Raw genomic sequence first — 13,892 nt, 5'->3', positions numbered from 1 at the left:
GTTTTGGCATGCACGATATTTAAACATGTATAAAAACAATATTAGGGTGGCACAAAAAATAATCTATGCTCACATGTTAACAGAATTGCCACGTTATAGTTTGCATCTTAGAGCTTGTGAGAATTTTAAGCCACCGTAATCAGCAAAATTAAAAAACAAAGAAAAAATTGTATGTTTTCAGTTATGTATTAGTTTTACAATTGTAGTATTTAAATTGCATGTTAGTTGTGTAATATTGCTAACTGAAATTGTACATCTATCTATGCCCTGTTTTACATATCTCAATTAGTGGAGCAGGCGAAAGCTTCGTAGAGCTTCGGAAAACTATTCGGCGTTCACCTGCATGTCGTGTGAGCGCAGCCACAGAGATTCAGTAAACAAGCCGTCAATCGCTTTAAGCATATATGCAAGCAGAAAATATCTCATAAGTGATTTTTATGCTCAAACATTCTCCATGTAAACACATCTTAATATATAAAAAACACGTGTCACAAGTTTGAGGCCAATGGACTCCTAAACTACTGAACCGATTTTGAATATGTTTTGCACCCCGTGTGTAGTTTGATCTAACTTGAAATATAGGATAGGTTATATCTCAGTTTATATTATATATTATTATATTATTTTATTGCAATTTTTTTTTATTTGAAGGGCTCAGAACCAAAAGGATCTAAGTGACATTTTTTTTTAATTGAGTTATACCCATATTTATATATTTAATGTAGTGTCTATTTGTTGACAATGCGATCCAAGCCATTTTGGACATTTTAGTGCCATATATTTGCCAGTCCAAAAACGTACTAAATTTTATTGCAATAATGATTGGAGCCAAAAGGATCTAAGTGCGCCCCTCCAAGAAATTAAATTTAAATGCTCGGCCAAAAGAACATGCAGAATTTTTTCAAGTATGCAGTTTTGTAGCCCGTTTAATTTTAGTATAATAAAGTGCTAAACTAAAGTTCGTAGGAAGTCTCGCTGATTTGAAAGAGGTGAAGAAGCCTCTCCCCTCTCGTCTGTGCCGCAGACTTGGGTTCAATACTTGACTAATGTAAAATCAGGCTTACATGTATGTTGTTACATGTTACATGTATGTTGCTTACATGTATGTTGTATTTTATGTTGTATATTTTCTGTAAATACTTAATATAATGTCACTATGCAAAAGGGTCTAAGTGCGCTTGGATCCAGAAAAAAAATTGCCAAAAATCAGCGAGACTTCCTACGAACTTAAGTTTAGCACTTTATTATACTAAAATTAAACAGGCTACAAAACTGCATACTTGAAAAAATTCTGCATGTTCTTCTGGCCGAGGAATCAACGTTCGAAATTTTATTGCAACAATTTTTGGAGCCAAAGGGGTATAAGTGCGCTTGGATCCAGAAAAAAAAATGCCAAAAATCAGCGAGACTTCTTACGAACTTAAGTTTAGCACTTTATTATACTAAAATTAAACGGGCTACAAGACTGCATACTCGAAAAAAATTCTACATGTTCTTTTGGCCGAGCAATCAACGTTCGAAATTTTATTGCAATATTTTTTTTGTCAAATTTTTTGCAATAATTTTTGAGGGGGCCCGCGATTTAGAGGTACTATGACATTTTTTTTAATACAGGAGAGTCTTTAGTTGTTCCATGTGCAATTTTTAAGCCGAATTTCAAAAGCAACGAAAATCTGCATTTCGTTTTAATAATATAGTGAAGTGTGAAAAATAAAAATCTATACATAAAAAAGAAAGGTTAAAATGTGTGTTCGTTGGTCGCCGGTGTTTGAAGAGATGCGTCGGTCGATTTTGTTCGAACTTTCACACAAGTTGCGTAAACCTCACGCGGTGGTTACTACAGGTACAGGGTCTCGAGATATAGGCCAAAACGTTGGCCAGTGAATGCCTAGACAGTGTTTATACAATATGGATATCAAATGAAAGCTGTTGATGAGTGCTTTGGTACAGAGTAATATATTATCCAGAGACGGACTGGGACTGGGACTGGGATTAGGACTAGGACTGGGACTGAGACTCGGAGTGGTACTGGGACTGGAACTGGAATAAAATACATACCACCCTCTGGGACAGGCAAAAAGGGACGCAGAAGAATGAGAAGGAATTGAGGGAAGAGAAAAGAGAGAAGGAGAAGGAGATTGAGAAAGAGATGGAATGAGACGAAGATGGAGATAGATGAAGCTAAAAAGACGGAGGGAGGAGTAAATAAAAGGATAAGGAAAAAGCGAAGAGGGGGGGAGGGCAGAGTCAGACGGAAAAAGCTTATTAAAATGTATGCAGATAGGCCAAATTTAGGGCAGGACAACGTCTGCCGGGTCTTCTAGTACTTCTATAAAAAACAAGTTGCGTTTGCACTCGAAGCTCTGCCGGCTTTGTGCACCACTGATCTGAGTTAAGCCAAATATTATCGAAAATAAAGGTGTTGCAGGCGCAAACTTTGGTGGAAAGCAGCGGATCGTAACAAAATTCTAGTAGGTCACTTTCACCACACCAAAAACTTTAACACAATTTTTAACATAATTTAAGCACAGAAATACACTGATTGGAGTTTTAGAGAGTAAAAGTTAAAATTCTGAACACATTAGCTGAATAAAAAGTGTACAAATAATTGTTAAATAACAAATACAGACAGTGGTAGTTTAACAAATTCTGCTCTGGTAAGTGGTGAATGTGACCTACTAGAATTTTGTGAAGCTTGCTTCACACGATTTTTCGTCCCTCCAACATCTTTATTTTCGATAATCTTTGGTTAAGCTAAGGCTCATTTAGTCTTAGTGCAATCATTCAGTTTAAGTGCAATGTGATAAACCGGATATTTATTGTATTACTTTACTTCAAAGGTTAAGCTATGCTCACTCTACATAGCTTGAGCACTGTCAATCTTGTGAACTTGACTTAGAAGTTTGACTTATTAAAAATTTTTTTTTCTTTATTGACAACAAAGTTTAAAATTATTACAAGATTTCTCAAAAAAAGCGAAGTTTTTGCGAGAGAAAATAGCTTATTTCTATTTTACTATATTTGTTATCAATTGTTATGAGAAGTTACAATGAAAGACAACAGTAAGGAAATAATAATTTGATCTCTCGCAGTTTGAAAGTGACAGTTCTGAAGTTATATCTAAGTGGGCATAATTCAGCCTATTGTCCCAAAGTATAATAATAACGTATTAAGTGGATTTCAAAAAGTGGTATAAACTAATCTTCTATTTTAGTTTGTAACTAGTTATCTAGCTATCTATACCTGTCTGTATATATCTCGCTGTCTATAGAGTCTCCCTAAAATAGTATTTTTCAAAAATAATCTATCGTTAAGGACAAATTTCATTGGGAGCACTTTAAAGCAGTCCACATTTCTAATTTTTTTCCTGACTTTATAAGGCCCACTTTTAGAGCGTGTTAGTTTGAAAAATTTGTCGAAATTTTACGAGTTTAACCTCCCATGTTAAGTCAATTCTGAGTTAAGAAGTTAACTTGCCGTTCTGCAAGTGGGTCTTATTAAGGTAACATTACAGTAATCACAATTTCATGTTATTTAGGGTGTTAACTTTTATATCTGTTATTTTCTTGAGTGATCATTTTCTTGGAAGTTGTTTTACGAACGTATGTAACTGTTAAGTCCTTATGTATGAAATCAAGAAATCTAACAATGTTTTCATCACTTCCTTGTCGTGAGTACAGTTTGTCGCTCCCAGAGTGCCCATTTTCCTATTACTTCCTTTTATTAAACACCCGTTCCAGAGCTGAAAATCAGGGCGACAATTTCTTTATCTTTATTCAACTCTCACTTACAGCACTCACAGCTTTAGTATTTCCGCTGCTTACTTCAAAGGCATAACTTCGACTAACCCTCTCAACCACAAGAGCTTTAGCTACGTGCAACCAGTGTTGGCTTAACTCCTTGGTCCTTCTGCATAAAAATCATGAGCAATTGGTTAGACTCAAATTTCTGTGTTATACCAATTTCACACAGAAGCTTAATGAAATAATTAGGCAATTTTTTTACATTAAAGCCTTTATTGAATTCAATTTTCCATACAAAATACAAACTGCTAATTATCTCATTATTGCTTTATTGAATGCCGAATGGAGTCAAAAATCTAGTACGATTTGCTTGTTTGTAACAAATGACAATAAAATATAAATTAATTTCAATAATTTACAAAAATAGGCACATATTTGGTTAGGTGCAACAACTGCGAGTAGTTGAGCTTGCATTTTATTTGGATTGTCTCAATAGTTAAAGAGGAAACGGCTGCAATCCATTTAAACTATTTTTTGTAAAGGCGTAATATTTTTTGGGGCTGCTGACTTGCTGCTTGCTTAATGAAGTAAGTAGCCGTGTTTGAAAAGGAAAACTTAATTATTTCATTGAACAAAATTGTGATTCGATTAAGTTTCTGTGTGAAATTGGTATTATATCTAGTAGCTTTTTTTTTAATTTTTTCTACAGAAACAAAATACGCAGCTTTTACTCGCAAACTCGTGTCAGATCAAAGCTCGGTTTTTATGCATGGGGCCTCTTGCTCTCACTAAAACTCATTCATTACTTGCACTCAGTTTCATGTTGCGTTGTTTGTTCTACTTCACCATAACATCACACTAACTTTATTTTACATTCTCTTTAGTATTTACTCTCATTTTATGAACTCATTCATTTACTTATTATAGATTTTCATGCTAAATATAATAAGACGCGCATTGTCAATGAATGTCTTAGTTTTCAATATCAATGCGCCGATGGTATCTGCATTTCGGGTTATAAACGCTGCAACGGCATTACCGATTGCGTTGATGGTTCTGACGAATTTAATTGCCCATTGAATTATGATGACGCAAATTACGGTATATTTACCCTTTTTCAAAATTTTACAACTAAAAAAATTAACAATGAAAATTTTTAAAAAGAAGTTTGTTAAAAAAAGAAAAGTATATTAACCCAAATAATAAGTGGCCATTGATCAGGCCTAAGCCCCGTTTGAGCGCACATTCAATAGGTTTTTTATAACAGAAATGGATAGATCCTCAATGCACCAAAGCCCAAAGTTAAACAAGCCATAAAATTTTATCAGTTAAAGTTTGAATGCATTTATTCAGCATACATTTTTGATTTTCTTACATTTCATACAACACCACCATTTCTACACAATAAATCACACATCAACCACATCATTCAACAAATCACAACATACACGCCTCTCTTGATTCGTCGTTAGACTTCGCCCCAGATGAAACGCTCAGTGAATGCGATATTTATGAATTTGAGTGTGATTACTCACAGTGTATACCGATCGATAAGAGATGCGATGGCTATCCGGATTGTCAAGATGAGACTGATGAATTTGATTGTCCGCCGTTTACAGGTAAAGCCTACAAAGTTTGCACGCAGACTATGAATATCGACTACCATGCACCAAATTGAATTTGAGGAGAGCACGCCTAACTACTTACAAAGTTAGCCAAATGAGTATTATTTGCGGTCGACTAATTTGAAAATAACTTTGTAGCCCTCCTGTAACTCCAAAGAAAATCATGCATTTTTTTTTAATTTCGCTCCATTTCATTAACATTACAAAAAAAAAAAAAACAATATAAGCATTCTGTTGTAATTTGGTTTTTACATCAAAAATTCGTTCACTCATTCATTCACAGATCATTGTCATGAAAATGAATTCGAATGCGATCAGAACTATTGCATACTGCGCGATCAACAATGTAACGGTATTGTAAATTGCAATGATGGAACCGATGAACAAAATTGTACTATGTGTCGCAATAAAGCTTTTCTGTAAGAGTTTTGTTACTGTCGTTGAAAAGCAATACTTCATGGATGTTAAGATTATAGTTTTCTGTGTAGAAGAGCTTTCACTCTGTGAAAAGCTTTTTTTCACTTTTTAACAAAGCTTGCATTTTTCAAGTGTTTTTTTTTTTTTAGTTAAGCCAAGATAAAGATGTGCAGCTAATTTAAAACTTTAAGAATAGTCAGACCAGTAAAGCTTTGTATGGAAATCTACATTCGCTAATAAGTTTTTGGTAAAATGGCCTTAAAAGCTTGCAAGGTCTTAATAAGTTGCAAGCTCTGAAGTTCGAAGGACGTAAAAACGACTAAAAGCCAAAAAATTTTTGTTGAGCCTGCTGGTGGTGCTAAGACAAAAATTAAAAGCTTCTCTTTGCATAAAAATAATTAAACTTTCATACTGTGCATTACGTATAGGGAAAATAAACGACTTTTTCTAAAAATTCCAATGCCAAAGAGACTACTTGTAAAAACAGCTAAGCTTTTCCATAAGCTTTCACTATTATTTTAGTGGAAAGCTTACTTCTTGGAGTTAAAAAAGACATGAATAAATTGTTTTTTACTTATTCAGAGATCTAAGAAAGTGTTAATGTTGCTGCAAAATTTTTGACAGGAACTTTCATTTCTATAAAAGCTTCTATGAAAATTTTAAATAAAAGCTTACAACTTTTTATAAACTTTAAAAATAGTTTAAGCACCAACTTCTATACTCAAATATGTTTGTTTGGCATGAAAGTGCTTAGAAGTGTATAAGTGAATAAGTAATTATTTTGCAATGACATTTCATATTTCAAGTGGGCTTTTATATTGGGAGAATTCAAATGTGGAATTCAAAGAAAACCGGGGCCCAACAAAATCCTTTATTAAACTCTTGAGTAGATTAGACTTTCCCCTTGCAGTAGCATTTGTAAGATAGCTTTATAATAATAATAATAATAAACCCAACGGATTAATACCCTCCAAAGCCCGCCCAACCGACACGAGGGGCGCATCCGCATGACGCACGCATTTGTTTTTGTTTTTGCCGAGTTGTTGATAGGCGGAGGTTTGTTAAGCGTCGAGATCTAAAACTGCTCAGCTACAGAATAAAAATCATCAGCAGAGTATTATATACATAACAGTAGAAAATTATACATATAGTAAATTGTTAAATAAGTTAACGATTTAGTATATAAAGATTAAAATTTTTTTATTTTTATTTTGTTACGAGGACAGTTTTCCTTATAGTAAAAAGTGAAACCGTTATATCAAATGAATTCTAGTGAGAGTTAAAATCATTACACAAACACCGGAAAGGTTCATTTAATTCGAAATTAGTTCTGCACTGCCTCAAAAGAAGAGGTTTGTAATATCTTGACGCTCGTGATGGGACATTGAAGTTTACTTCGTTCAAAAGAAAGGGGCTAGAAATTAGTCCATTCAGTAGTTTAGCCATAAATAATACGCCTAACATTTCTCTACGGCTAGCGAGAGTTGGAAGATTGATAAGCTTTAACCGACTAGTATAAGGTGGAAGATTATATGCAGAGCCACAATGAAAATTCCTTAAAGAAAAAAGTAAAAATTGCTTCTGTATTGACTCAAGTCTATCTGCATGAACTTGATATCGCGGATTCCAGACTACTGATCCATATTCTAGTATCGGTCTAACTAATGTGGTAAAAAGGACTTTGGTTACCATCTCTTCACGAATGAAAGAACCTCTAGCCTTATTGGCAGTAGTCATAATATGAAGGTTGAAACTAAGTTTAGCATCCATCGTGACTCCCAAGTCAACAAAATAATTTATTGATGCAAGACAAAAATTATCAATTACGTAAGAGGCTGCTACAATCCCTGGATTTCATAAAGATAGCTTTCATATTTTCGTTTCGAAAACAAATTATTTTAAATTTCTAGCTGCCAAATTTAGTTAAAAATATGCAGAAAAATTATAGTTTAATTCAAACTTTGCTCAAAATGAGAAACTCGCAAATGCACTTTTATGCTAAATCTTGCAAATTTGTAAAGTAAAGTTAAGTCGAGTTGAAGGAAATGCCCGTCCATGAAATATTGCTATAGAATAGAGTTGAAAACCCGACTTCTGAAGTAATACATAAATTCCATACGCGCGCTCTATATATCATCATTATGACATCACATCACAACATCACATACATATCAACACATCACTTCAACATCACTGCACCATATCATCAACACAATTACATGCATACAACACAATTGTCCAAAACATCTGCCTACAATTGGAAAAAATACTTTCTTAAAAATTCAACATTTTATGTCACTGCCATGCAGCTGTAACACAGGCGAATGCATTTTGCCAAAATTGCATTGCAATGGGCAGCCTAACTGCGTCGACGCCAGTGATGAACACAATTGTGGTAAGTGTTGAGTATGAATCAGCAGCATTGCTCCTTGACGTTCTGGTTGGGGGTTTCGAAAGCCTTTTGCGGTGGAAGCAAAACTCGTTTATTGACTTCCTTTATATTTTTTGTAAAAATCTTTTTTGAACGTTTTATTTATTAAAGCTTCTCGCCCTTTTGCTTGCGCGCTTGTTTTTTACCTATTATCATTTAGCTTTGAATATATCATTACGTACTATTGCACATTTAAGATTCAGTTCGAAGCATGTAAACATGTGAGAATTAGTCTATAGCTTGCATGTACGCTTCTGCCTGCATTTTCCGAAAGCTTGTCATTTACTTTGTTCATTAGCTTTAGTTGTACTTAGTTGGCATACATTTCTACATGTTTCAATTGTTATTCTCTGCATTAAGGATAAGTGAAATTTCTTTCATCCACTCCCACACAATTACATACTTACACACCGCCCACCAATACATGCGTATCATTTTTTGTATATATTTTTTGATCATGAAACAGCACGAACGGGTTACGTACGACCATTGCCATCATCATCACCACCATCACCGTCGCCAACGCGGCCCACCACTAGGCTCGATTGCCCGCCACTTAAATTCCGCTGCAATGGCACCTGCGTTGATTGGAGCTTACAATGTGATGGCAAAATCGATTGCGACGATCAACTCGACGAGCTAGATTGTGATGGTAAAGAAAGCGTTTTGAGTAGAGAAGAAATCTATAGAAAACAAATACCTATAACCTTTAATGGTTTAACAAAGTCTGAACAAAATTTACTAATAAGCCAAACAATTTTGAAAATTTTCCCAAATCCTTGCATACCTCAACTTCTGGACCAAATTGCTGTGGAATTTTGATATTTAGTTCGTTACACGATCTGATATGCTATAGAATTGTTTGTCATCTATTAGTTGACATACAAAATCGAACAAAAATGGACGAAATTAAGCTTAAAACTCTGACATTCAAGCTATTAATTATAAGTGCTTTATAAATAGGTTAATCTCAAATGAGTTGTCACAAATACAGAACTTTTTTATTGAAAAAAAGCGCGCCAAAGTACATAATAACTTTGTTATATTTGAGTTGAGTTTGAGTGCTTTGAGTTTACCCAAAAATTTCAAACAACTTCAGCTCAGCTTTTTCATGAGCTTTCATAATCAAATCTGAGCACAAGGTCTACACTTATCAATGTGTGAAAAGCTCTTTTATGAACTTGAAAGCTTATTAAATTAAAACTTTTCAGAAACTTATAAAACAAAATGCAGAGGTCGATTCCCTTCCACCGATTTTTCAAATTTTTTTGATCTTATAATCATACGTAACTTTCACAAAAGTCTTTTATTAATTTTACGAAGCTGTTTGTGAACTTTCACAAATGTTAGGGCATTAAATAATATGGGTTCAAAATCTTTGCTAGCACCACGAAGAGTAATAAAGAAATTTTAACAAACGTTACAAAGTAAAAGTTCATTTGAGATGCACTACTTTACCACTTACCAATTTGGCATCATACCCACCAAATCCCTCTAAAGCTATCCTCACTAACAACAATACTAACTTATATATTCAACATGTTTATATGTTTTTACATGGTTTTATTTTTATTTTTTTTTATTTGTGTTTCGTTCATTTTCATAAAAAAAAAACACGCACATCATCAACTCACCTGGCGATCATTTTAAATATTGTTTCGTTTCATTTGTGTTTTTGTGTTTAAAAAAATTTACAAAAATATATTCGTTTATATAAAAAATATTTCTCAATCACACTCATAACACCAACACACAGTGCGCGAAAATGAAGTCTTATTGCCCATAACAAATAAGACTTGCCAATCATATCATTGGCAATGCGACAACTCACAATGCATTAATCAAGATTATTTGTGTGATGGGCGTGAGGATTGCACCGATGGATCAGATGAGTCGCCAAGACAATGCCGTAAAGAGGGTAACAAACTAATATAAAAAATATTTAGATTAAGAAAAAGTGTTTAGAAAAAAGTAGTGGAAGCAAAAAAGCTCAGGAAACTCATTTTTCCGTAATAATCAAAATTTTTATAATTTTTGTTTTAATTGTTTTATATGTTTAATTATATGTATGGATTTGTATATATAATACCTCACATAATTTTACCAAATCATTACAATTGCTCCAATTATGTACAGTTCACATCATACAATTAATACTATAAATGCAACTAATCCAAACCATTTTACATTTATCTCTTTCTTATCCCGTTTCTGTGTTTCTCTGATCGTTGCATCGTCTCTTGCTTTGCTCATCATGCTTTACCCTAATTGCCATTACTGCGTTTATGCTTCTCCATCATATACTGCTAACGCGACATATGCGCGTTTAAACACTTCATACACGCTCTACGTACATCATTACTGCAGAGGCCATACGTCACTCACCGGAAGACTGTTCGGCGGATCAATTCTTTTGCGACGATGAATGTCATCATGGTTCAATACGTTGTAACGGTTATAGCGATTGTACCGATGGTAGTGATGAAATTAATTGCATGTCATATCCACCTACACGCAGACCTGTAACGACCTATCCATGCCCAATACACACTTGCCCGAATGGTAAATGTTACTCGGAGAGCGAACGTTGCGATGGTTCGCGTGACTGCGACGATGGCGCCGATGAAGCAAATTGTAAGTGCCTGCTGTTCCCGTACAATGAAACTACAGTCCGTGTGGATGTATTTTTTAACAATCTAGCTTTCTATCATATGTACCGAATTCGAAATATTTTTGATTTAGTGTTCGTGAAAAAAAGCACTTAACTTTGGCACGAAGAAAATTGATTTTGTATGACGAGAAATGTGCGAGTGAAGTTAAAACTAACGAAATTTTCGGTCCATTTTAAGCAAAGCGATTATATTTTCAAGAAAAATGCTTAAATTAATGCCCTTCGAAAGCTCTGAAGCTTCCCTGGAAAGTGAGGACATACTTTTTTAACTTCATTTGCATTACAAAATTCAAAATTCCTTTTTACTTCACGGCACTTTTCGCAATACAATTTTACGTGGTTTTATGCTTAAGCGTCATCATATTTAATTCACTGTTATGTTAAAGGTTATATCACTATTTTAAAAGCACATTTTATTAATTTTGTGATCTAGTACATAAGAACGCTTAAAAGCTCAAATAAATTCACAGTAGCAAATTTTAGGAAGACTTCGAATACATTTTTGCCCCATTTTGAAAGCTTGTATAAATCGATGCTTAATAGCTCCCGCTTATTAAAATACCAACAAAGACTATTTTTGAAAATTTAAGCATTTTAACTTTCAAATAATGTAAAAAAAAAATAAGTTGCTAAAGTTGCCCTAAGCCTTTAGCTTTTTGAAAACATTTCTACAAAAAGCTCAGCTTTGTCGTAAAAACAATTTTGAAAAATAATTGTCATATTAATAGATTTGAAGAAAAGTTAGATCCAGAAATTAGATCTAAAACTTGTCTAAATTTTGCTTCAAAACGCTTTTCTTAAAAAAAGGATATACTTTTCTTAGCTGGGACTTTTTGGTAAAAAAAAAGAATATTTTCACTTAAGCTTAAAGCTTGTATGATGTTTGCTTTTTTAAAGCTCGCGCAATTATAATGTAACAAATTTAACAATGGCCGTGCTTATAAGCTCTATCAAGTTTGTAAATATAAAACAACAAATGCGTTTTCAAAAGTTGAAAGGTCTTCTAAACTTTGCTGCTATCTCATTGGTACTTTGTTTATTGGCATACCTCTTATAGTTTACGCTTCTTTCTGCAACAACACATACACAATTTCTTAACAAATACCACTCATCATTTTCTACAACAACAACAAAAAAAATTAATATTTTATATTCTGCAAGGCACCAGCTGCAAAGAGAACGAATTTTTCTGCTTTGATCGTCAATACTGCATAAATGCGACGCAACATTGCGATGGGTACTACGACTGCAAAGATTTCTCCGATGAGCAAAAATGCATTGGTTAATACAAAATTTTACCTTTTAAAAATTTGTTGCGACTGCATTTGCCTTTTTTTCGAATTTATCTGTTTAAGTATTTTTTAGGTCCAAATTTTCGAAAAAAATGCACTAAATTTTTATAAATTTATAAAAGTTTTTTTTCTTTAATTTACAGAACCCGTTAGCTTACTTAAGTTTAATTGCAATTTTTTTTAACGCATGCGTGAGAGAAATGCAAGATTACGTTATGACCATTAGCGTTCTGCCCCTATGCATGCTAATTCTATTTTCCATAAGTTTATTTTAAGTCCGTATATTTATGTCGTAAAACTATTCTAAGGCCACCAACCAACATGTTGTAATTCCAAATATCTACTTAAACGCTTTTCTCAAACGAAATTTCAAGTTCAACTAATCGCCATTTTTTCTGTTTTCATTACCATTTTCGACAGGCTGTGCAGCTAATCAATTCCGCTGCAATAACGGTGATTGTATATCTGACAGCGCTCACTGCAATGGCTACCGTGACTGTCGCGATGGTTCGGACGAGGAAGATTGCTCAGATCCCACATACGAAGTAGGACGCAGTTGTTTAACATCGCAATTCCGTTGCAATAACGGACAATGCATAAATGCAGCGGCACGTTGTAACGGCTATACCGATTGCTCGGATAGTTCGGATGAGCTTTCATGTAGTGAGTATAATAAAAGCTCTGCTCTATATTTTATTATGTGCTCTCTTTATATTTCTACTCTATTATTTCATACATCCTACATCCATCTGTACATAAACTTTCACACATATACATACATATACACGTACATATTTCGCTTGATCGTGTGATCTTCATGGTTGTCTAGAATATCTACGCGATTCACAATTGGAATTTGAAGGCGCGAGCAAAGCTTGTGGGTCACAAATGTTTCGTTGTGAGAACGGCCCGTGCATACAAAATACGTTACGTTGTAACGGTATTGTCGATTGTCCGCACGATATAAGCGATGAGCTGGACTGTAGTCCAAGCTCAAATGAAATTGAAAATAAGTGCAATATTGGCTTAGCACGCTGAGTTAATAATAGCGTTGAGGAGTGTTCACTTTCTAAATTATCTGCTAATAAATAGTATTTGACGTAATTTATTAATTTGCACAACACTGACGAACCACTAAACGACTCCAACAAAGCACCCGGGAAAATGATAATAACCTTCCGCGGGATTGTAGGAAACAAAAAATGCCTCGAACAAAATCAAATCGCTCTTCGGATATTATGAAAATACAAAAAAAAGAGTATTAAACGGAATGAATTTTGACAATATTATTTGCTGTTTTCGATAATTTTCAGTTGGCTCAGACACTCTACTTGTAGCTTTTTCAGGTCTTCTGCTCGGAGATCACTGTAAAAGCCCTCAGTGAGTGCAGGGTGAAGCACATTTATTCCATTAGAAGTTTCCGGTATATTCCCCACTAAACTGCTGACTTTCATAATACAATTAGGAAGGGGATAAAGAACAAGTTCTTTAATCTTCAACACTGTCAGGTTAGGTTAGAAAACGTGAAGAAAAACTTTATGCTCCAAGCTTCGTAATTAGTTTGGTTGGTGCAATTTTTTTCCTTAAAAATTTCTATTTTATTTCACTGTGATGCAACACATGATAATCCATTCCATTTATATCCCTTACGGACCCGTCGCTAGTCATGTAATCAGCGAACTCATTCACTTCCCTAGTTCAGAAACCAGAGAT

General features: G+C 34.1%; 1 protein-coding gene across 22 annotated transcripts in view; it reads left to right on the top strand.

The window, feature by feature from the left end:
- trol (terribly reduced optic lobes) overlaps positions 1-13,892 on the top strand; it is a 262,548-nt gene that overhangs the window by 215,151 nt on the left and 33,505 nt on the right. For 17 of the 22 annotated variants that reach the window (XM_067779434.1, XM_067779446.1, XM_067779444.1 and 14 more), the window contains 2 exons: positions 10,584-10,850; positions 12,600-12,842. In XM_067779434.1, the coding sequence (XP_067635535.1) occupies positions 10,584-10,850; positions 12,600-12,842 (510 nt within the window). Of the gene's footprint in view, positions 1-4,670; positions 4,845-5,215; positions 5,363-5,651; positions 5,788-8,094; positions 8,187-8,736; positions 8,869-9,972; positions 10,135-10,583; positions 10,851-12,599; positions 12,843-13,892 lie in introns of all 22 variants that reach the window. The other 5 variants (XM_067779447.1, XM_067779433.1, XM_067779450.1 and 2 more) reach the window with 3 other exon arrangements.

This window comes from Eurosta solidaginis, chromosome 4 (genome assembly GCF_040869045.1).
Source record: "Eurosta solidaginis isolate ZX-2024a chromosome 4, ASM4086904v1, whole genome shotgun sequence".
NCBI classification, from domain to species: domain Eukaryota; kingdom Metazoa; phylum Arthropoda; class Insecta; order Diptera; family Tephritidae; genus Eurosta; species Eurosta solidaginis.
The sequence above is the reverse complement of the archived record's forward strand: the minus strand, read 5'-3'. Positions and strand labels throughout refer to the sequence as shown.